Source organism: Habropoda laboriosa, unplaced genomic scaffold (genome assembly GCF_001263275.1).
Source record: "Habropoda laboriosa isolate 0110345459 unplaced genomic scaffold, ASM126327v1 scaffold28, whole genome shotgun sequence".
NCBI classification, from domain to species: Eukaryota; Metazoa; Arthropoda; class Insecta; order Hymenoptera; family Apidae; genus Habropoda; species Habropoda laboriosa.
This window is the reverse complement of record NW_017100174.1, coordinates 177,694-200,207: the sequence shown is the minus strand read 5'-3', so window position 1 is coordinate 200,207 and position 22,514 is coordinate 177,694. Positions and strand designations below refer to the sequence as shown.

The window sequence follows — 22,514 nt, the reverse complement described above, 5'->3', positions numbered from 1 at the left end:
TTACAAAGAAATGGATAACTTTTTATCTGATTAAGTAAGATTTGAAGCAACGAAGTTATACCTTATCAATACCTTCTTCACTGGCATCCAATCTTTTGGTGATGCTGATAATTTGCCAGACGTCAGTCACAGGATCTGTGATTTTACCCTTTATTCGCTCGATAAGCTCTGGCGTCGTCGATAACTCTTCCAGAGCTTGAAATCGCTGCTGAAGCTCGTTTACCTATATGGATATCATCGTTCAAACAATATTTGTGAATTAATATTTCTGTAAAAAGTAAAATGCATTTTTATTACGGTTTGCTCGATTCGTTTAAAACCTAATGCTGTTGGAGTTGTACCATCGACGATTGGTTCCACAAAAATAACAGTTTCACATTCACCTTCCGTACCAGGACCAATTTGTTGCCTCGTACCTTTCGTTTCTTTCATATCTCCCTTATCTGAATCTATTTTTTTAATAGTGCACATAATTTGTTAGATATTTTATTGAATTTTAGTTGAAATTAGAGAATTTTCTCTGCTTTATCGAGTGTAGAAAAAAGTAGATAAATTATAGCAAGGACTAACTTCTTTATCGACACAAACCTTTCTCAGCCTTTCCACGTTTTGTTTCTGAATCACCCGCAGATTTTCCTGATTCAGCATCTGTAACAAAGTGTTTTGAATAGGTGAATGTACCTTTTGGTATTGTGAAACACTCTTTTTACCATCTGTTACTACGTCTGCTTTCACGTCAACAGCGTCAGCACTGCGAACACGATGTTTCGCGTTGTTGGAATCATCGATAATACTGTATTCCTGTAGATAAAGCGATGGACCGCCTTTCAGAGAGCTTACTATCGTCTAAAAACACATGTTAATGTATATTTCACTATTAAATTAAATAACAATATCGTGATTAAGAAATTGCTCGTTTACCTTAATTCGATTAGCATCGTCACCACGATATTCGACCTTAGTTGATTTCAAATTTATCTGATGCAGTAAAATATGAAGGAAATTGTGGAGGATATTTAAATTCACCGCTCCAACCTACAGACGAACGTAAAACGACGTACCTGTCGTTAAAGTATGTCTTATCTCTCATTCCACGAAAATATTCCATATTTGTTAACGGTAAGAAATAAACTTTGTTTACTTCCGGTGTTCCCAATGCAAGATCCAACATTTGAGGTAATGTAACCTGTAGACTGGCTACATCTTTATCGGCGGGTGATGCTGCAGGCGGATTTGCAACTTTGGCAGCCATTCTCCTTCACTTCAACAATTTGTCGGGATATTCGTAAGAAAAAAACATAATAAGAATTTCTCTCGTTTTTCCGTGATGCTTCTTGTAATTCTACTACTTAAATGTCATTCGAACATGTCATTTTGAATAAGTAACATTCTTCTTTTTCGAGATAAGCTCCATCATACAGAATAGTGTGGAAACATATTGTAAGTGGTTATCACCGATGAAGATTCTAAAATAGATTAGGTACAGAATAGACATCATCCAACGTATTTTTTTTGTCACGTCTGGGGGGCTTTGAAGCCCTCTTGCTGTTTTCGTGACTCTTCCAACGTTACTTTCGTGTTCTGCTACTGCCAGAAGATCGTGAAAAATTCTTCTACCCAGTGGTTCTACCCACTCAATCCAATATATGTAAATATCATTGCATGCGGATTTAAAAAACCTTTTACACCTGTCGACTTTACCATCTTTGCTAATTGAATTCCTAAACTCATATCTTAGAGGGTACAACGAGACCTCTGTTATCTTACACGGTCGGTATAGTAGAACATTGTACACAAAAACACATTATATGGTAGATCTATTCTGTACCTTGTCCGTGCTACTACGTAGCTTTCAGGAATGAACCAAGGATGGTGGTCACAGTTACCACAAACAAGTGTCGCCCTCATGCGGGTCGAAACTTCTTGTTCCATATTTAAAATTTCAAATATTATAATCAAGAAATTCCTCACATATTTAACAAAATTTTCAAGCGTACAATAAAATCCTAATACTACAAATCAAAAAACAAATGAAAAACATAGATAATACACATTTCTAACAATTTCAGTTCAAATCTGAATTTCTTAAACATTCACTATCCCCAAAAATAAACAAACTCCCTACAAATTCAACCTTTTTAATCCACCAATACAAGATAACGTAAAATTGTAAAAATTTTGTCATTTCAACAACAACACTTCTCTTTTCTCTTACAGGAAAAAAAAGGTTCGCAAAGGAAAGGTCGCGCAATTCATCGTGGAAAAAAAAGTGGAACGCCCGGTGTTCCCGAAAGCGAAAACAAAGAAACGTTTGTCACCGTGAAAAATGTAACAACCGTTCACTTTTAATATCAACGCGTCTGTTCACAATAACTTCTCTCGTATGTTACGTTACCGGCGTGTCGTATTAATGAAACAATAATTCATCGTGCTCTCCATTCTTTGCATAGTAAAACCGTTTATCTGACCGTACGTGACAGGTGGTTCCTATCGTGGAATAGAAACAAATTCACGATCAAAACGTAGATTAGTTCGCGACGTACATATTTTACAGCGACACGAGCCGTATGACGTTGTCGATCGTTCACAATGTCTATCCGATACGGTCAACGCGTGCATCGATCGGCCGGTATTTATATCGCCGATACGGAAAACGATTAATTCCGCTTTATCGGCGCTGTGGCGTTCTATGAACTTTCGAAAAGTTTCGATATTAATGGAAGTTTATACCGTAGTTATAACAAGATTATAATCCCCGTTACGGCGTTTCTTTCTCCGTGTTCCTGGTAAACTGTCGTAAAATTTATATTTACCGCGCAAAATAAGGTGGTGATAACCACAATAAATAAAACACGAGGGAACAAAGATTCTTGGAATAACCGATTAAACGACTTCAATTTTTTATGCACACTTATTAATACTACTTCTCATTTGAGTGGAATTATTTCAGGATTCCGGGTGTGAGAGAAATCGAGGGCGCCGTCGAGACAGGGTTTCGAGCGGCCAGTCCGGAATGGGAGCAGGCGATATCGGGCCCGAGGACTGAGCCGCCACGAACATCGGCGACCAACTAATTAATGTTAATTAATGTGCAAGGTAAATTGCTATATTTAACAGAAACTCTCGAAGAAAAAATTTGTACTTCCTTTCTATTTCGGGAAATGAATTCCGACGGTACTAACAGGACACTGACAACGATTCTCCAATCTTTTAAATGCACCCATGGTACATCACGTTCTCGTGTTACGCGCGATAAATTCGATCTGGCCAATGTTTGAGTTACATTGTTTGATCCGCGGATCGAATGTTTAACCGTGAGTAATATCAGCATTCTTGAACGATATTCCGTCATCTGTGGTAGAATCCCGAACATGTGTTCAATGCTAGGAGTTTCTAATCATCTTTTGCATGATTCAGTCGACCATCAGGTGCAAGACACGCTAGATCGGTCCTGTGCGCATCATGAATTCTCTTTGATTTTTTTTTCTTCTTCCTCGAGGTTCGTTCGCAGTGTTAAGTGTGATTAAACGGGAGGGAAACATGAATCGATCGAAATGGAACCTTTTTTCGTTGGTGATGGTGAGTGGAAGTTGATAATTCTGTTCTGGAGAGCCATTTTTTTACCATGATTCGTATTGCAAGTTACTGGATGTAGACGTACTTTATAAACGCGCTATATAATTTTTTTTTGAAAGAAATCACAATTGAGAAATAGATAAATAGTGGTTTTCGTAAACTTTCTAAGTTCCATTTTTTTTTTTGGTGGAACTTTTAAGTCTAAGTTTGCTACCACTTATGGTACTCTTATTTGTCTTACTGATAGCAAATAGAACCTTTCCAATGTTACAATACTCGCAAAAAATTTCCATTCTTACCTGCACATTGAATTTTCCTAAATTTAACAAAATTTCAAAAACCACCAAACGTGTAACCTACTCCAACTTTGATATAATTTTCTCCACACTCCAGCAATAACGTGTTCCATCTTAATCCACTGAAGAAATCAACGATTCCCAATATTAGAATACTCGCAAAAAATTTCCCTTCTTACCTGCACATTGAATTTTCCTAAATTTAACAAAATTTCAAAAACCACCAAACGTGTAACCTACTCCAACTTTGATATAATTTTCTCCACACTCCAGCAATAACGTGTTCCATCTTAATCCACTGAAGAAATCAACGATTCCCAATATTAGAATACTCGCAAAAAATTTCCCTTCCTACCTGCACATTGAATTTTCCTAAATTTAACAAAATTTCGAAACCACCAAACGTGTAACCTACTCCAACTTTGATATAATTTTCTCCACACTCCAGCAATAACGTGTTCCATCTTAATCCACTGAAGAAATCAACGATTCCCAATATTAGAATACTCGCAAAAAATTTCCCTTCTTACCTTCACATTGAATTTTCCTAAATTTAACAAAATTTCGAAACCACCAAACGTGTAACCTACTCCAACTCTGATACAATTTTCTCCACACTCCAGCAATAACGTGTTCCATCTTAATCCACTGAAGAAATCAACGATTCCCAATATTAGAATACTCGCAAAAAATTTCCCTTCCTACCTGCACATTGAATTTTCCTAAATTTAACAAAATTTCGAAATCACCAAACGTGTAACCTACTCCAACTCTGATACAATTTTCTCCACACTCCAGCAATAACGTGTTCCATCTTAATCCACTGAAGAAATTAACGATTCCCAATATTAGAATACTCGCAAAAAATTTCCCTTCTTACCTGCACATTGAATTTTCCTAAATTTAACAAAATTTCAAAAACCACCAAATGTGTAACCTATTCCAACTGAAATCCAAACTTTAGCAATAACCTGTTCCATATTAATCCACCGAAAGAATCAAAGTTTCCCAATATTACGATACTCGCAAGAAGTTTCCCTTACCTCCACACTAACCTCCGACGACACGCTTGAAAATTTTCAAAAACGTCAAACAACAATAAAATTCACCTCGATCGCCGTCCACCCGTCACCCAATCCACCGACCAACTCTACCGAGCATCGAAATTCTTGCCGCAGCTCTCGTTAATCTCTACGGGCATCCAGTCACCGTCGAAGGAAAACACGGAGCATCGTCCGAGGAAACGTCACGTCTCGATGTCGAGTCAATCGGTTAACGGGCCACCCTACTGGGAGCACATTCTCCGTGAGTTTGTGTTCAAGACGGTCTCACCACCGCCACAGGGCAACCATCAGCTGTACAAACGTCTATTGGACGCGCCATTTTACGCCGGCCCGTTTCCGTTTCCAACAACCGACTCCGCAACCGTCCTCGTGTTATCGCGCGGCGACGTTTATCACCTGGCGAACGGCCACTGGCTGTTCTGCCAGCAGGGCTGCTTCGACTGTGAGGTGTGCTCAGAGCACACGCACCCTGCGGTCAAGTGGATACTAAGGAGGATCAAGAGGATCTCGTCACATGGCTCGCCTAGACACGATCTACAGCTGACGATCCTGCCGCAGGTGGACGGTAGCTACCACATGAAGAGCCTTTGGCCTCGATCCTACGTCTACGTGACCTCCCAAGGCGAGCAGGACGCCTACTTCAACGATAGACGTTATTATCGTAACGACGGAACCGCTTATGCGAATCATACCGAAGATGATTCTTCCGGGCAGGGAAGAACGGGGAGAAATTTTTGGACGTTCGTTGATAGGAATTCTTTGTCTGACAGGAGTGCAGTTGGAACGCAGGTGCCTGAAAAACGAGTAATTGGAGGTAATGATAGTAGTGATAGTTCTAAGGAGCACGTAGATAATAATAATAAGGAGAATGTTGAGAGTACAAGTGTTAGGTCTAAAAAGGACGACGAAGAGGTGACTGGGAATGATTTGAAAAATGTTAAGAGGCAACCTACCGAAGTGAAGTTGAAGGAGGGGGAAGCTACGAATGGTTCCACGGTGGATAATAAATTTAAGGAGAATAGAAGTAACAGGGTCAGACAGTTGATACCAAAATTGATTCTCGGGACTGATCATTTGGGACAGAAGCATTTAGTGCACGTGGTACCTGCTGATGCATCGACGAATACGAGTTTGGTCAATTCTGCTGTGTCAAATGGTTTGAATTCGGCTGGTCAAAATAGAACTGCTTATCAGAGAATATTGAGAAGGATCTATGATTCGTTGAGCAGTAACAGAAGGTCTATCGAAAGTTTCCTTGATCCTTCGAAGCAAGCAGGTAATTTGCAGATTTGTCATATTTTTTGGAAATAAGTGAATTTGTGAGAATGTATTTTTTTTGTAGGACAAGTGAATCAGCAAAGTGAGGAGCACCAGCAACAAGAAACGAGGAGTGGTTTGGCAGGACTGAAACAAACAGGTCGTTTCTATCCTATTCATGACAGAGGAGCTCGAAATAAATCTTCGTTGTACGAACGATGGCCTTATACGTTAAACTGGAGCAGGCAACGAGATAAATCTAACGATGATGTATTTCCTGAAAGGTTTATAAATAATACAAGCAATATTGGTCATAGGCTGAGTAATCCTGGAATACAAAATAATCTCGCGAATTTAACGTTGCATCGGGATATGAGGAATAAGAACGCATCTGACAGGATTCGTTCTAAATTGATCGATAATGATAGTTTGAAAATGGGTAACGTCACTCGAAAATTTATACCTAGAAAGTATAAAATAGTTGTTACTACCGAGTCAACTACAAAATTGAGCGATATCACGAATGATAGAGAAATTATTCAAAACCGTGGCTACCTGACTCCTGGAAATCAGAATGTTACGTCTAGATAATTTGGTAATAGTTTATATCAAAAAATTCACTATTATTGTAAGTAAATCATCAGCCAACCATGAAGCCACTGAATGAACTCGGAATCTGTACAATATTCTTCAGATCCTTCCTCCAGCCTCTCATACACAAACGAAACACACAACCATTCTCATGCTACATGTAATAATAAGAATTCTCCATAATTTGTTCGTACTCTATATAAAAAAATAAGTAATAAAATTACTATTATTGCAAGTAAATCATTAGCCAACCATAGGTTAGGCTCAACGAACTCGGACACTGTACAATATTCTTCAGATCCTTCCTCCAGCCTCTCATACTAAAACTAAACACACAACCACTCTCACACCTGCTCCCTCAACCTCTCACAACATCCTCCTCCTTTCTACCTCGCAATAAAATTCTCAAATCAACCCTTGTTACTAGTACTTGTCTACCCTCTCTGCACATTCCTCTGGAAAATTTGCCCGTAATAAAAGAAACTAATAGCACCGTAGGTAGAGGAAGCATCACCTAAGCGGCGTAAGCCCGCGGGTAGCGCCACCGGCGGCACCGCTAAGAGGATCGACGATCCTTAATCAGGCCTGGCGCGATCGTTTAAAACGATTATAACCCTTCCTTGTCCCACGGTCGTATCGCCAGGCATCGCATCAGTCTCTCGCATTAGCCAGCCTGAGAGTAGGATAGAAGAGGTTACCCTCTGCCTGTCCCTCCTAGTGTGACCTCCGCAAGCGTGTTAAACTCTCTCCCCGTAATTGCGTGGCGATGGAAGCGTCGCGTGCTCCCACTTACGTACATACGTGTACACACACGCGTGTTGCACCCTATGCCTCTCTACTCCGTGGCTGTTTCTCTTCGTCGTGCTGGCGTTTGCGGAGGTGTACGGGACCCATGTTCGTGCACGCTTGCTGAATTTGTGCAAGCACCGGGGGTATAGAGAGTATCTTCGTGTACGTACACCTCTGCTCTGTGAACGAGAAAGGCTGGTTCAAGCTGGTTGAGCTTTTGGGGAAACGTAGGATGGTGAACTGCCACAGTGGGGGTGGGTTTGGGCGATGGTGGGAAGGGAGGAAGGGATGAGACGACGGGTCTCAGGCGGTAAGGTTTGAGGAGCAGAGGTAAGCCGGCGCTTATATTTAATTAAGGAGGATACGGGCTCGAGCGAAGAGAGAAAGTCGGATGGCACAGCCTCGAAGAAACTCTCTCTCTCCCTCTCTATCTTGGCTCGACGAGAGAGAAAAGGAAACGTAGCTCTGTGTTTCTTGTCTAATTATCTACCCTTCGCGTCCTGCCAGCCACGTTCACTTTCTACGTCTGCTATCTGCCGCGCGATCCGCTTCCTCCATCCCCTTTCGTTCTCTTTCTCTCCTTCTCATCCTGATTTCCGCCCAACTTTCCGCGTTCTTCCCGAACGTCTGATTTCGTTCCTGCTCTTATACCAGCTCCTCTTTCCTTCACCTCTTTCCTGTCCCTTTTTTCTTCCTTAATTTTCTTCCGTTCCCTTTCCCGCTCGTTGGCCCATTTCTTATTGAAGTCGAAACGATCTTAGACATCGTCGCGGAGCAGACGGGCTGCCGACCTTTCCACTTCCGCTGATTTCGTCATCGCGGAAACGGAGAATCACGACGAATAACGCGGCGTCACGAAGTTTTTAATTGGATCGCGTCGGGAGTGTGATAATCGGTGTAGACAAGTAGCTGGCAGTGATAATAATAGTATTATTAAATTATTAATTTCATTTCTGTCACCTGTGTCGAGCCATTCCTCGTTTTCTGAAATAAATTAGAAAGCGTGTATCTCGGTTCGTGATTTGCTTTCAAATTTCTTAATTCACCCAACAGATCGACTTCCCCCGGCTCTCGTTCCTCGCGATTAACCTCAAACGAATTATCGAGAGCAGGGATAGCAAGGTTTATTTCTGCATACAAACGAAGGACACCGCCTCTCTGTCACCCGCGTCGAACGTTTTCTTTCAATTCGACCCTCTGTCTCTTCTTTCTGTCCCTCGTACCCCCTTACTTTCGCCTCGTTCTTCGCCGCGGTCTTCCTTGCCTCTCGTAGTCCGACGGTGCAAAACGATCGATTCGATCGCAGCTGGATTGCTTTTAACGAGTTTCCTTTCAGCACGGTTTATCGAGAATTGTGGCCGCTTTCGCCGAGCCCCAGAAACCGAATACGCCGGGGAAATTTCGATGGAAGATCTTAATTAAAGACGCTCGTCCAAAAAATGAGAGTCAACCCCTCTCTCGCCTGCAACGCGTTCCAACGCCGCCCCATTGGTCGTCGAACGCGGGACCGAGATTGGTATTATTGCTGCGTGGATGCGAGGGCTTCTATTATCATCCAGTCGTCGATCTCATCAATGATTGTGTATATAATTCGGGAAACGCCTGGGACGATCGTGGAATCGAGAGGCGTCGCGTTTAATGGGATCGTTAACGAGATTTCATCGAGAGAAAGTGGCCGATTGGTCTCGAAGAACAAAAATTTTCTTCAGCGAGAACTGTGTTAATTAAACACTGCTTTAATTCGGTTCGAAATTTTATTTTGTTAATAGAGACCCTATTTTTGAACACTTTCTGTTAGTATGTTTTCTTAATCCTCCAAGCTTAAATTGAAGAATCTTTTAAGTGACCTTCTTTCTGGTCCGTTTTTGCAATTTCCTTCATTTAGAGGAAAGTATTCTTCTAATTGAAAAATTTTGATTTCAGACTATATTTAAAATAATCTTAAAGGAGGGTTTCAGATTTTTCCGAGATATTTTGTATAAAATTTAAATTATTTCATCGTCTCTATAATAGAGCATACGAAACAGTTCGATGTTGCAATGCTTCACTTGTTTCCACCAGCTTCGAAACATTATTTTTCGCAAAAATTTCCAGCTTTATTTAGTTGTTCGTTAGTTCTCCGACTGGATACTCGCGCGGTGGGTGCGCAAAATTGAATGGAGTTAAATGAATTAAAAAGCAACAAATCCGGGCGAAAATAATACTGAAAGAGCGTGGCGATCCTTTTCCGCATGGTTTATTCCCATTAGAGTAATTATTATTTATGCTCTCGATGTAACGTAAAGGAGAACAACAATTCAGCTTTCTCCAAACTAGCAACGCTCATGTACACGCGCGCTAATACATTAACGGTTCAAATTAGCTTTTTCATAATTAAAATATGTTTCACCGTGGGGATAATGATATGTCCGGACGTGTATAAAATTAACAGGATAAATTATATTAAACAGACGGATCTTTCTCGCGTCGTGCACGCGGGCTGGCTGGCAAATTAAAAATTCGAGCTGCTCTTTTGCGTTCGAGAATGCAAACGATTCTACTGTACGAGCGATCTGTATTAACACGCGTACGTACGCGTAGGATATTTGCGTTTGCGCGAAAATGGAATATTTAGAGTTAATATTGATATTGTATATTAATACATGTTCATTGAAATCTCGCTTAATTAAGCTACAGCTTCTTTTCATTTCGATGGTTCAAAATTATTTTCCGCCTCTCCTTTTCTCACTCGCGATTCCGTGTTGGCGGTTTCGACGCCGCGGACACGGTGACATGCGAAATTATACACTTTCGAAGTACAGTATTTGAAAAATCACGAGAGCATACAATGTTTATTTCAATGATCTCGCACGCTCACTATCGCGCGCGATTTAAATATTTTCTACCGTTTTCGACCGGCCGTTCCGCCGCCGTTTTTTTATCTCCCATCGATATTAACGAATCACATTTGCACACACTCCGAGCCGAGCGATTTAATAAATGTTTTGATTAAAACGCGTGTTTACGAAAAATAAAACGCGATAAAAGGAGGAGGGAAAAAATGTGACGGTGGAGAGGAGAGGCTGGAAAGTAGATGCGAGCGAGACGGAATTATAGGAACGGTACTCTGGCCGATTAAAAAATAATGAAAATATTGTTTGACTGAATAACCAGGCTGCCTTCTCGATATTTCCATCGGTTGGAATTCGGCGTTGAAAATTTTCCGCGTAAATATTGCGTTAGGGAATTTCAATTTCATATTCGGGATAGGCGATTCGCGGCCCGTTCGAACACATTCTTTCTCGGATATTTAGTACTAAACACGCTTGTGGGGACTTTGTAATAATTGTTTAGGAGAAATATTGGAAAATTAAGGGATTGTAGTGCTTAAAAATAATTAACATTGTCTTGATTTCGGTGTGAAAAATATTGCAGACTATATTTCACGGTTTTATTTATTAAATGTGTGAAATATCGTTACACTGAGACATTAGGTAAAATAAAGACTGCACCTCACACATTCTGTGACTTCACCCTTTTCTTGCAAGCAGCTCTTCAAGCACCGACCACATCTACCATCGCGTCGAAAACCAATTACAGCCTTGTATCCTTGACAAACCTCACCTCAGCGACGTCTTCGAATTTTCCAAGCTGCGACCTCGCCAAGCGACTCGTCGTGTACACACGGGGAGCGTAGCCGAGTAAACGGCGCGGCGGAGGTGTTCCAGCGGAAATGAGGGGAACGAAAGGCGAAAAGAAATCGGTTGGAAAGGAGGAGGAGCGCGAAGGAGGCAAGGACTTTAACGGTAAGACCGTGAAGGTTTCCAGCCCGTCCGATGAGAGATTGACGCTCCTGCGCGCCTTCGAGGAAAAGAACGCGAACGAAAGAGTGAGAGAAATAAAGAGTAGAACCCTCTTCGGCCATGGTGCACGTGAGCGAACAGGCGATAGCAGAGGAAGGGAAAAAAGGTGGAGGCTCGACTGAATGCTGCGTGGAAAAGGCCGCCTTTCCCCGTTCTCAGATATTTAAATCCGAACTCTGGGGCCGAAATCTCGAAGACAAGGGGGCGGTAGCGGGTGTTCGTCTGGAACGGTGTACCTTGAGCGGTGTGCACTGAAAGCAAGCCTCGAGAGTGAGTAAAAAAAAGAGAAACAGGGGGATGGTTATATGGGAAGATGCAGTAGGAGGAGGATGGTAAGGAAAGGAAGAGCTAGTTGTTCGAGCGTAACGTGTATTCTTGTCAGGGTGAGGCCGAAAGACGTAGTGCTCAGACTTTTCCAGGCAGGCCTCCACCGAAGGGAACACGTGGCGAAGAGTACAGAGAGGAAAAATGGTAGGTGAGGGAAGAAAAGAGGCAGGGAAGGAGAGAGATTCAGAACCAGCTTCTTAATGGTGTGGGTGTGCCGACGAGCGAAGGAGTAAGTTTTAAAAACATCCCGCCCAATACGCCTCTGGTGCTGGTTTTATCGTTGCCTCTCTTTGCCCCCTTCTCCATCTAGTACCGCGAACAGTCTGACTCGTCCGTGAACCCATATCCGGCAAAGCCTTTTCCGGCTTGGTACCCGAGGTACTTGCGCTTCACGTACCGTTGCCCTGTAAATCCTACCGAAAAGCATCTGGCTGGTATCAAGGAACACGTCTACGAGTGACACATGAGCGATCTCTTAGACCCACGCGAGTAGGGCATGCAATTTTATTGCGATCCCTGCCAGCCACGATCTCCCAAGAACCACCGGCCCGAGGAGGATATAGTACACCGGGCCTCGGTGTTTCGCGATGGAGATATGCATGGTTAATGGCTGAACGATTTTCACTCGTGTAATGTAAGAATGAAGAGCAGAGGTGCTTGTAGAAGAAAAATAGTGATTCAGTTAACTCTGACTGTGTAAATCTGGGTCAATTTTGTTCGGGCTAGTTTCAAACAGGACGTGTTTTATTTTATATATTTACAATGATAACATACTTTTTAAATCTGTTATTACAATCCTTATTTAGAATGGTTAAAGAAGTTCTCTAGACTTCTTTCAAAGATTTTTACATAAATTGCACGTTTATTACCCAAGGTGTACCAAAGGGTAAATAATATCAACCCTTCTTTTCTTGTTTCGTAGACATAAATTTGTAAGTGTGCGAATGAGTGAGATTTCTCGTAACAATTTTTAATTTCTTCCTCCATACGCTCTTTTTTAATGTCAATTTTAATTTTCTCATTTGTACAAGATTAGTATAAAGTTAAATATTGTATCAACAAAGACGTTCTTCATTTGCCGTTTCATCCATCCTTCTTTCTCGAGAAATATTCCAACACGACGTTACCACGCTGGAAGTTAGACTACCCCCAGCTAAAGAAAACCGTAGCAAAACTCTCAGCCACTTCCTACTGTCTCTCCAATTTCCGAATTAAACATTGAAACCGTTCACCCGTATTTTCACAGTCTCCATCAGGTCACGTTAGAAGCTTCTCGACGCCGATCCTATATTGACGTTAAGACGTTTCCGTTAGCCTGGCAGCGTGCATCAACGCAGAGCTACGCCTCGTCTCACACTCTTCACCACTTTTTGCGGCGCGCTTTTGACCGACAGGGGAAGATTGGATATTTCGTCCCGGAAAAAGGTGCACACCTGGCTTTTCCTTCGACAGCCAGTCGAACAAGACGCGCGTACATCACAGGGACCCTGTAACCTTCGTTCTTTTCCCCGAGTGTGTAACGCAAAATGTGCACACACAACGACTGCTACAAGAAGGGACCGATGGAAAGGAGAGGTGGGCTGAGCTGGTAACACGCGAAAACATTCCGTCGATAGACGTAGGAGGAAGAAACGAAAGGGATGACGAACCGTGGAAGAGAAAGAGGGAAGGGTGAATGGGGTGCTCGTAGGGACAGATGAAACGGTAGAGGTAGGGAACAACTAAAAACAACTCGATCTATCGACATCCTATTTCGTTTCCTATTACGTGAACGTCTGAAACACGCGATTTATTTGGTTTATTTTCATATGGAACCTTCTTTGGCACGGTCTCAAAGGAGAAGTCGAGCCTCTGTGCCCTCACCTACTCCTCTCTCTCTTCGTCGTGGTTCCTCGCACACGATTACGATCGACCCGCGCCGAACTAATATCCGAATTTTTGTAATTCCTTTTGCTAGATATTGAAAGCGTCTTTTTATCGAGAGAAACGTACCTGGCTGGTTCGTTCCATCTCGATTCTCTCTCTGTTCCACTCTCTGTCTTCCCCGTCGTTTCGATACCGAATGGGTAATTGGTGAAGGAAAGAACGCACGAAAGGAGAGACGGGGAGAAACATCCGTGGAGAGAGTTCAAAGCTCCAGGAGCATTTCTGCCCTTTTAATTCGCGTCAAGCAAGTTGTCATCCGCAAATTAGGTTGAAAACGAACGCGGTTGTTTTGGTAATTAGAGTCGCGAAAGTTTGAACGGCTTGAATAAGTTGAACGAGTGCTCGTAGCACTCCACCCTTGGTTCTGTGTATACGCGCACGCGCAAACGCCCACCATTTCGGCGAGATATTTCATTATTTGCAATTATAACTCTCTTGCCTGGTGAACTTTCCGTTCTTGCGAACTAACCGCCTGAAATTAGTCCTGTTCCGTGCGAAACGCTCACTTCCTGTCTCCTGTTGCAGCGTTTATACTGGATGGCCTCTGTTTGGGGAACTGCAATTTTCAAGTGCCTATTTGTAACGGAGCATTCTTTGTTAGGAGTATCATTTGGGAAATTGGACTTTTGAACAACATTTCATTTTTTATTATTTCTGTCGTGTGAAACTTGTATATTCCTAATTAAGTTTCTCAACACGATAGCAATTATTCGTTTCATCTGAATAATTTGCACGTTTGGATAACGTGTGTTCAATAATTCTTGCCCTCGTTAATAATCTTTCGAATTATACAGCAGATCTTCAAAAGTTAAATTTAGCAAAAATTTGCAAGAAAGTATTGGTAAAGTAAATTTCGTATTGCAATAGATTTCAGTCCTTAAAGGCTGCTACGAGTGAAATTTCACTCACGCAAATTTTGTTTTGATCTCGTTAAAAAATTAGAAACACCACTCTGTTTATTCACACTATCAGTACTGACATCGTATCATAAAACAGATCAATTCTCTCACCTACTTTGCAATAAACGTATCAAAGAAAGGTTGACCCATAATAGCGTCAACGTGATTTCCTTTGACGATAGCTTTTAAGGGTTTAATGGTACAAAAGCGTATTTTCATCTAAAAAGACGAATATCCGACGATCGGTACAATACGAAAATTTTAATTCGACCGTATAAAAGCGTAAATCAATAAACATTGGCCGAGAGTATCTCCAGGCATTCGGGCAAAGTGAAGGATTATAACGACGAAATCACTCGCGATGCAGTTTCGCGATTCTTTTTCGGTCCGTGGAACAGCCGATGATCGAGTTTCCCCCGGTTTTATGGAATTATCGAAGAGAGAATCGATGGCGTCGAATTTTATTTTGACATTTATGCGCGCATCGAAGCGTGTAATCAGCAAAGTGCTCCGCGATACAGTCCCCGATAAATTGGCACGCAGGCCGTTCGATGTCTATTTAATCGCCGCTACGCAATAGGAGTAACGAAAATTAAATAGACGTCGCGATAATGATAGCGATAATAATAATGACAACTGTACGTTTAAACGGAGTGGAGGGGAAAGCATAGCGCGTCCCTCTGTGTTCCGCAAAACGCAGCATCATTAGTGTCAGCTGGTTCGTGTAAACGGATTCGGCTATTGTCGTTGCTGTTGTTACATTTATTCTGCCGTGCAGGACAAATACTCTCGTCCCTTGTTTTTAATGTCCGAACGGTTGTTACATTAAAACCGGAGTTGCCAACGATACGAACTTTTGCACGTTTAAATTTCGAATTGCCGTTGAATTAGATAAAATACCACGGTGGTGATTGCGTAATTTAAAGGGCCACGTCACCGTGAGACGTCTAACGATAGATAAAGTTTGAGAATTTATTTTATAGGTACGTACTAAATGGAAAGTATCAGTTTCTGCAAAAGATATAAACGTAACTTCCAGCTCATTTCTTTAATTGAAAGTTACGCTTGTATTTTCTGAAAACTTGAAGCTTTCCGTTTAGTAGTTACCTGTAAAAAAAATTCTTCTCTTTCTAGAGGCTTCAGAGTGGCGAAATATTTAGGTTCATAGGAAAAACTAAACTTTCCTTCGTTTAAAAGTGACTCTATCCTTGTTCGTTCGTACATTTCATTCGGCGCAAATAAATATTCGATACTTTGAAATATACTAAATTTATCGTCTAAGAAGTTTAATTAAATCGCAAGTCTTTGTCCGGCAACGAGTTCGTAGTTAATTAAGCAGGAACGCGGAGCTTTTTAACCACGTCTTCTTCATGAACGAGACGAATGTTAATTCGTCGGCGAGTGACGGAAAAGAAACGATCGAAACTTTTATTCTTCCACGTCGCTGTCGCGCGAGGGGCAATTTCAGGGGTTGTTCCTGTCGGAAACAAAGATTTCCCTGCGACGCGCAATCATGTCGCCGTAGCGGAGGGTATAAAAACGTCGTTCGAGTTCGTTCTTGCCGGTTGATGCACGATTTCGGGAAATGGGTTAATAGAATTCTAAGTCGAGCACGCTGGAAAACGAGGTCGACCGCTCAGTTTTCTCCTTGAACCTGGAAGAAGAGGAAGAAGCTTATCCTTTGCCGAGGAAAAAGATGCAATTAGCTCCTTCGTTTCTTACTCTCGAACTTATAATCGCATCAAACTTCCCATCGTGTGCTTTGATCCTCCGTGAAATCTTTGAAAACGACGACGAAGAAGAAGAAGAGAGGAAAGAAGCTGAGCTAGTGGTAATTAATGATGAAGCAGCGTGGTAAAGTGATGGAACTTCTTACCCATTAACTGTCTTCTTTTTTCAATCATTAATACATTTGTACTGATCTTGCCACTCGATCATCATTACGTACCTACTTAGGTACGTACTTGTAAACGAGAAGGATATAATACAATCACGTTGGAGCAAATTTTTCATTAAAAGAGAAGTTTCATAAGAACTTGATATCTGTTAGACTAGCATGATCAATATGGAAATGTAATACAGTAATGAGAGAGCATTTGCAGCCTTATAATAAGAATTGTGCACTATAATTGAACACTTATTTGTACGTTCTTTATATCCAAATTTATCGCTCTATCAGATAGCTCTCCTCTTATCTGGCCCGCGACGGCAAAGGAAAAATCTATGACGATTGCAGTGATTACAATCGACACAGATGGGTACAATACAGACGGAACAGATTCGATATTTTCCGGAAATAGTTTCGCTGTGCCACCTTTTTCTGCCGCCATACAAGCGCGCATTCGCCACCAAAATCAATAGATACATTTCACCAAAGAATTTACAAACGTTGTCACGCAATCGTTCAACCAAAAACATCGCCCTCCTCTTTCCAACTGAAATCCAACCAATTACATCGATTCCCACGGCTCTAGTTGTTGCCCGGTTCATTTAACCGCATCCGTTTCACGCATTACGTTTTACAGCGCGAACACCGGTCCTCCGGTAATACCGCAATTTCTACGATGATCCCGGGTCCGATATCAAAGCGCTGCTATTCTAAAGCGTTTAAAGACGATTGCATAACCTATAAAGACGGTCTGCGACAGCGTGCGAGAGACAGAGAGAGAAACAGAGGGTGGATAGAACGGGAGAAATAGTTGGACAAAGAGGCAAATAGGCTCGACAAAGGAGACAGGGAGATTGAAATAGGAACTAAGACAGGAACAACCGAGGAAAACTGGCGAAAAGAAAGAGAGAGAGAGAGGGGGGGAGAGGGTGAATGAAGAAGAAGGGTTCTCTGGAAGCTCAACGACTGAGAAGCCAGACACCAGGACCGCGTTACTTCCAGGCCGTCGATGCCTTTTGATCTCTCAAAGTCTAGACTTCCTCCAGTCTTCCATCCTATCCGAGGCGGTCGTGCTCACCAGGAAGTAAACGCTTCGAGACCGACTTATCGAAACTTTACGGAACTGCGCCGATATCCGCCCGCTGTCTTCTTTACCAAGCCAGTTCCTTCTCGTAGCACGCGTTCCGTTCCCCACCAGCGTACAAACCGTCTTCGTTGTTATCCGTTCTACAAAGGGTACCTTCACGTTCGTGGGATGAATCGTGCCATGTGAAAACTATTTTGTTTGCTTGGTGTCTTCCGTGCTTGTTTCGTGTTTTCTCAATCGTGGTAGATTAGCGGAGAGAAGAGAACATTCGTGCAAATGGCAAGTGTGAAAAATAGGTCGCTTGAGATCTCGAAATCCAGTTAATTCTAGATTTTTATAATACGAACAAAAATTTCACGTTGTTCCACGTATTCCTTATGCATGAAAATTATCGTTTGAATAAATGTTGATCACTCCGAGCGTGTTCTTTATGCATAGCGTAACACACGTATACACGCTGGTGGAATATGTGTGCGTCATCGACGTTGTTACTCCATTAAAAGGAATGTACCTTTAAGTAGAGGGGTAGGCGATTTGTATTTCAAAGCTGTAGCATCAATGGGCTCCGTTTTAAAAACTCTGCGTTACTTTTATATAGGGGAACAGAGCGGAGATACGAAACGCGTTTTAATTGAACGCCTCATCCGAGCTAAACGACATTACTGCGAGGGAAATCGTTTGTTCCGTGCACCGTTGCTTGAAGAGCAGCACGATTTCAATAACTTGTCTCCTCTCAAAACAGAAACAGATGCTGTTTCCCAATCAAATGATTCATTTACTGTGGCGCTAGGTGCGGTGCCGCTTTTACCCGAGGGCAACGCGACAGTTTCTAGCAGCTACATGCTCTAATTGCTATTAACTCGAAAATACGTGCACGGAATCTGGTATATCGTAGAAAACTGTGAAACGTTTGCCACGAAATTCGCTTGTGTCTTGCGTGTACCAGGGAATATGTAATATTCGTTCTGCTGTGTAAATTTTAGTTACAAATGCTACAAAGGAAAGCAGAAAATTACTTAACGTGCAAATTCTTCGAAAATAGTGAAAAATGTATATTATTGAAGTGTAATCTTTTTTTATGAAATGAATAACATTAGAACGGATAGACAGAGAAAATAAAATAAAAAACACAAACACCTGCTTTGTGAAAAAAAAAATATTAAATATCCATGCAAGTATAAAATTGTAAAATTGAGTTGAAATATCTCGATTTACAATATCTACATTTCAAATTCTTTGTAACATTCTGTTTAATCCTCGACAGGTATGTCAGCCGCCCGACCCTTAGATTTCTTAGCATGTAGTTCTATTGTACATACTTTTCGCCTTCGCTCGTTTCGTAGCAGCAATTTTATGACGCCACGGAAATCGTAGTCTTTTAATCTAAGAACTTGCTTTCACCTTTCATTGCCCTGTTTTCGAATTAGAATCTTCGCCCCTTTTTTCACTTGTACATTTTTGCATTCATATGGTCACCAGAGCCGAAGCGCGTCTTAACGTTATTGTCTGCTGTACCTGAGAGTGACCTATGATCTGGGGGGTGGCATTTTCGTGTAGTTTTTCCCACTATCGAAAAATGTACATCACCCCCGCGATGCGTCCTCGCACGGAGGTGTCGCGGGACCTTTCGCGGAAGGGAACGACAGAAGTCATCTGACCACGCCAAGAGTCGCTCCTTTTAGAAGTTTAGACCATTAGCAATAGTTGTTTTGTCCTCCTAATCACGGAGGTCGTCCTTCGAAGACGAACCTATTAGATTTAGTCTGCACACCACGTGCTAAATTCGACAAGGCTCGAAAGTTGGTTGCAACTACCACGAGCACATCATAACACGTTCAATTAAAAATTCAATTCCCACAGCCACGCTTAATTTCTATTAAAAATTACACGATCTTCTTCCGGTAAATTAAACTACAGGTGTACGAAACGCCATTCCTCCCTCAGATTTTTTATACTTCGCCGACGGACAGGGAACTGTTTAACTTTTCACTTGGACCAAACAAAAACGACACTGCACGAGCAATGAACGTTAAAACTTGGCAAACTTGAAAATAGAACCGGTACAATCAACTCCTATCCCTGTTCGTTCGTCAAACTCTCCCCCGGTTCTCGAAATGCATCACTGTCTCGCACAGAAGCGTCATCCCCTTTAGCGCATATTCCAATCACGGTACCAGAAATAAACCCCGATCATTAAACCTACAACGACGTCGATTTGTAGCGGTTAAACCAGCAAAGTCCCCAACGTGAAAAAGTCTGTTCTAGGGCAACGGAGCTCGCCAGTCATCCACCCTTTGTACCTTCACCCCTATCCTTGCTCTCTCCCTTTCTTTCCTCGAAGATTCTCCTCCAACCGACAAGCTTCCACGTCCAACGTCGTATAACCCGCCTCGCTACTTACCTTCGACTACGGTAAATTAAGCCGAGAGAAGTCAATTGGAAAAGTTTTTATCGAGCTACGTTTAGGAATTCCAGCGCGGCCCATATCGTTTCGATTGGAGACAACGACAGCCGCCACGCGAGCACTCCTTTTCGTCCCTTTGCACCGTGCAGGGAATATCGTTCGCCCTTCACGATCCTTCGCGTGTTATTGCGTCCCTCCACGCGTTTCGTTCACCGGGCTCCTTTTCTCCTTGATCACGCTTTATTCTCTTCCGCTCGCTGTCGTATGCTTTACGAGCCGACACGTAATGGGCCGGTTGCTCGGATTACGCTCGACTAGGCGACCCGCTGGAACGCGATGAATCGAACAGTCTGTACTGTTCGATTCTTAACAATAAATATCTCGGATCTCATGGTCGAGCGAGTTTCTTCTGTTCATTCGCGAACGAAGTTTCAGGGATTGGATTTGGGGGGAGGAGTACATATACTTTCTTTGAGAATGTTTTTGGGTGGACGTAGTGTGTGTGTGTTTCAGTTGGGTTGTACAGTACAATGCAATAGACCAGTTTTAGATATCTTGCGATAAATCAGTGAAACTATCTGGTTGGCAAGCTATAAATTTGTCTGGTTTATCTCTACCATCTTGATTTTTCACAAGAACCTTCAATTCCACTTTCACAAATTTCTCGATTTCTAATTTTCTCGAAATTTTTCCTTCTGCAAATTATCTTCGATACCCAATTGTGTATCCGTATTTTTGACTCCATTTCTCGGTTCTTGTTTCTGACGAGAATACGCGTCAGTCGCGTGTTATAATTAATTAGGTGTGTGATAATGAAGTTTAAACGTGAATGAAATAATTCGTAGTAGACTATTTGAATGAAGCAGTTGAATGATGGATTAGTGGTGTGGATGATGTGCGTTGAACTCGAGATTATGATGTTTCTCTTTGATGTCTGGTGGTGAACTGAACTGCCTCACGAATTTCCGAGTCGAGGGAAACTCGTGAGCCGGTCTTGTCACCTGATTGGTAACTATTTTTTGCCAATCAGGTGATAGATCCACCGACACCCACCTATTCCGGGCAGGAGAGGTGGTGTCAGTGGAGGTGGAAGACGCTATTTGGGAAATTTGACAACGTGGTGGAATTTCCGCCAGGCTTGGATCCTGCGGCCTGACCTGGTCGACGATCACTGGGCTCGGTCTCGATGACCCTTTGGAAATTCACGTTTATGGCACATGCAATTAGTTGTTGAGGACGAAGAAACTCGAAGAAATACAATTGCAGGATAAAAATAGAATCGACTCTCAAAAACGACTCTACTGGCTTGCGTGTCATAAACGTGCTTGCAATTTGCACTTCGGATGTTGTCCCTTGTACAAATTACTAGCCACTCGTGCTATTCAATACGGTCAAAATCATGACAAAGGGAGGGCCAAGATCTCGTGGGTATGCCGCGGAACAGTTCTCTCTGTGTATTTTACACCAAGTCTCGAAAACAGAAACCTTTCAGTATCGGTATTCGGGCACATCACACCATGCTTATGAAAATAAGGTGAATAAAATAATTAAGCAGTGTTTGATACTCCGTCTACAACCATAAATCATCCTCACGCTATAAATTCGTGAAGCCATTCGACAGATATGCAAAGTGTACAGAATCGAAACCTGACCTTAATACAATATTTGTTCAAAGCTGTCAATTGTTCCGAAAGAAACAGTCGCGACAAAAGGACAATCCAAAGTAAAAACCGTACGTAAACGATTCCACCGTGTTCTTTCAGCTTCGTCCATCAACGTAACCGCACTTGGTCGGTCAAGAGGCAAAACTGTCGATATTTTGGCAGTGGATATTTTTCGAGGCAGCCACGATGTTGGACAAACAATGAGGATTTTCACCGTGGATGCGTCGCGCCGTTTCGAAAAGAGCTCGCGAACAGGAAGCGACACAGGAAGTGGTGGATGGTCGCCGATGGAAGGAGACTCTCGAAAACCAGACGGTCCGACATTTTTTCCCTCTCTTTCTCTCTCTCTCTCTCTCTCTCTCTTCCATCCTCGATGTCCCTGTGTCAAATCGATAGGCGCTTTATTGGATTTTACGAGAAAACATTGCAGTCGTTTCGGAATCATCCGTTCTAATTCCATTATATTGGCCGGCTGGAGGTTACATCGAAAATAGTCAAAGTGTGCAAAACATCGGGGTCGATCGATTTGTTGAATTCGCCGCCGGCATTATTAAATTATTCCTGGTGGTGCCCTCCCCGTGCAATTATACGGAATAATTGTTATCGGTCACGAAAAATGGAAAAATCGATCAGCTCGCTTCTCTGTTCGAAAACCGGGCTTTATCATTGATGATCAAGCAAATGAATTCGATCGTTTCGTTTCGATATTACGTACACACACACACGTTATAGCTGGAAACCAGCGTGCACGCTTTATCTAGTCGATTAACACTTGATCGACCACGAATCTCGAGCACAAACGAATTTTCACCGCGAGCTACTTTTGTGTGATGAACCGTGCTGTTTATAGGTCGATGCGGCACACACGCTTTCGCCGATCAGCCGGAATTAAAAAGTGTTTGGT

The 22,514-nt window shown here is 42.2% G+C and overlaps 2 protein-coding genes across 2 annotated transcripts in view; one reads left to right on the top strand and one right to left on the bottom strand.

The window, feature by feature from the left end:
• LOC108578690 overlaps positions 1–1,252 on the bottom strand; it is a 5,839-nt gene extending 4,587 nt beyond the window's left edge. Inside the window, exons 1-5 of the mRNA XM_017942068.1 lie at positions 1,142–1,252; positions 922–1,035; positions 702–846; positions 298–449; positions 62–223 (exon numbers count right to left, since the gene is read on the bottom strand). Coding sequence (XP_017797557.1) covers positions 62–223; positions 298–449; positions 702–846; positions 922–1,035; positions 1,142–1,252 — 684 coding nt within the window. The remainder of the gene's footprint in view (positions 1–61; positions 224–297; positions 450–701; positions 847–921; positions 1,036–1,141) is intronic.
• Positions 1,253–3,540: 2,288 nt separating this feature from the next.
• LOC108578689 lies at positions 3,541–6,784 on the top strand. Its single transcript, XM_017942067.1, has 3 exons — positions 3,541–3,579; positions 5,051–6,212; positions 6,279–6,784. Exons 1-3 carry the CDS (start codon positions 3,541–3,543, stop codon positions 6,782–6,784), a joined length of 1,707 nt encoding a protein of 568 aa, XP_017797556.1.
• The last annotated feature ends 15,730 nt before the right edge of the window (positions 6,785–22,514 follow it).

Coding starts and splice junctions, on each gene's coding strand:
- LOC108578689 (XM_017942067.1), top strand. CDS start 3,541: ATGAATCGATCGAAATGGAACCTTTTTTCGTTGGTGATG. Junction 3,580..5,050: donor ACCTTTTTTCGTTGGTGATG/GTGAGTGGAAGT, acceptor TTCTTGCCGCAG/CTCTCGTTAATCTCTACGGG. Junction 6,213..6,278: donor TGATCCTTCGAAGCAAGCAG/GTAATTTGCAGA, acceptor TTTTTTTTGTAG/GACAAGTGAATCAGCAAAGT.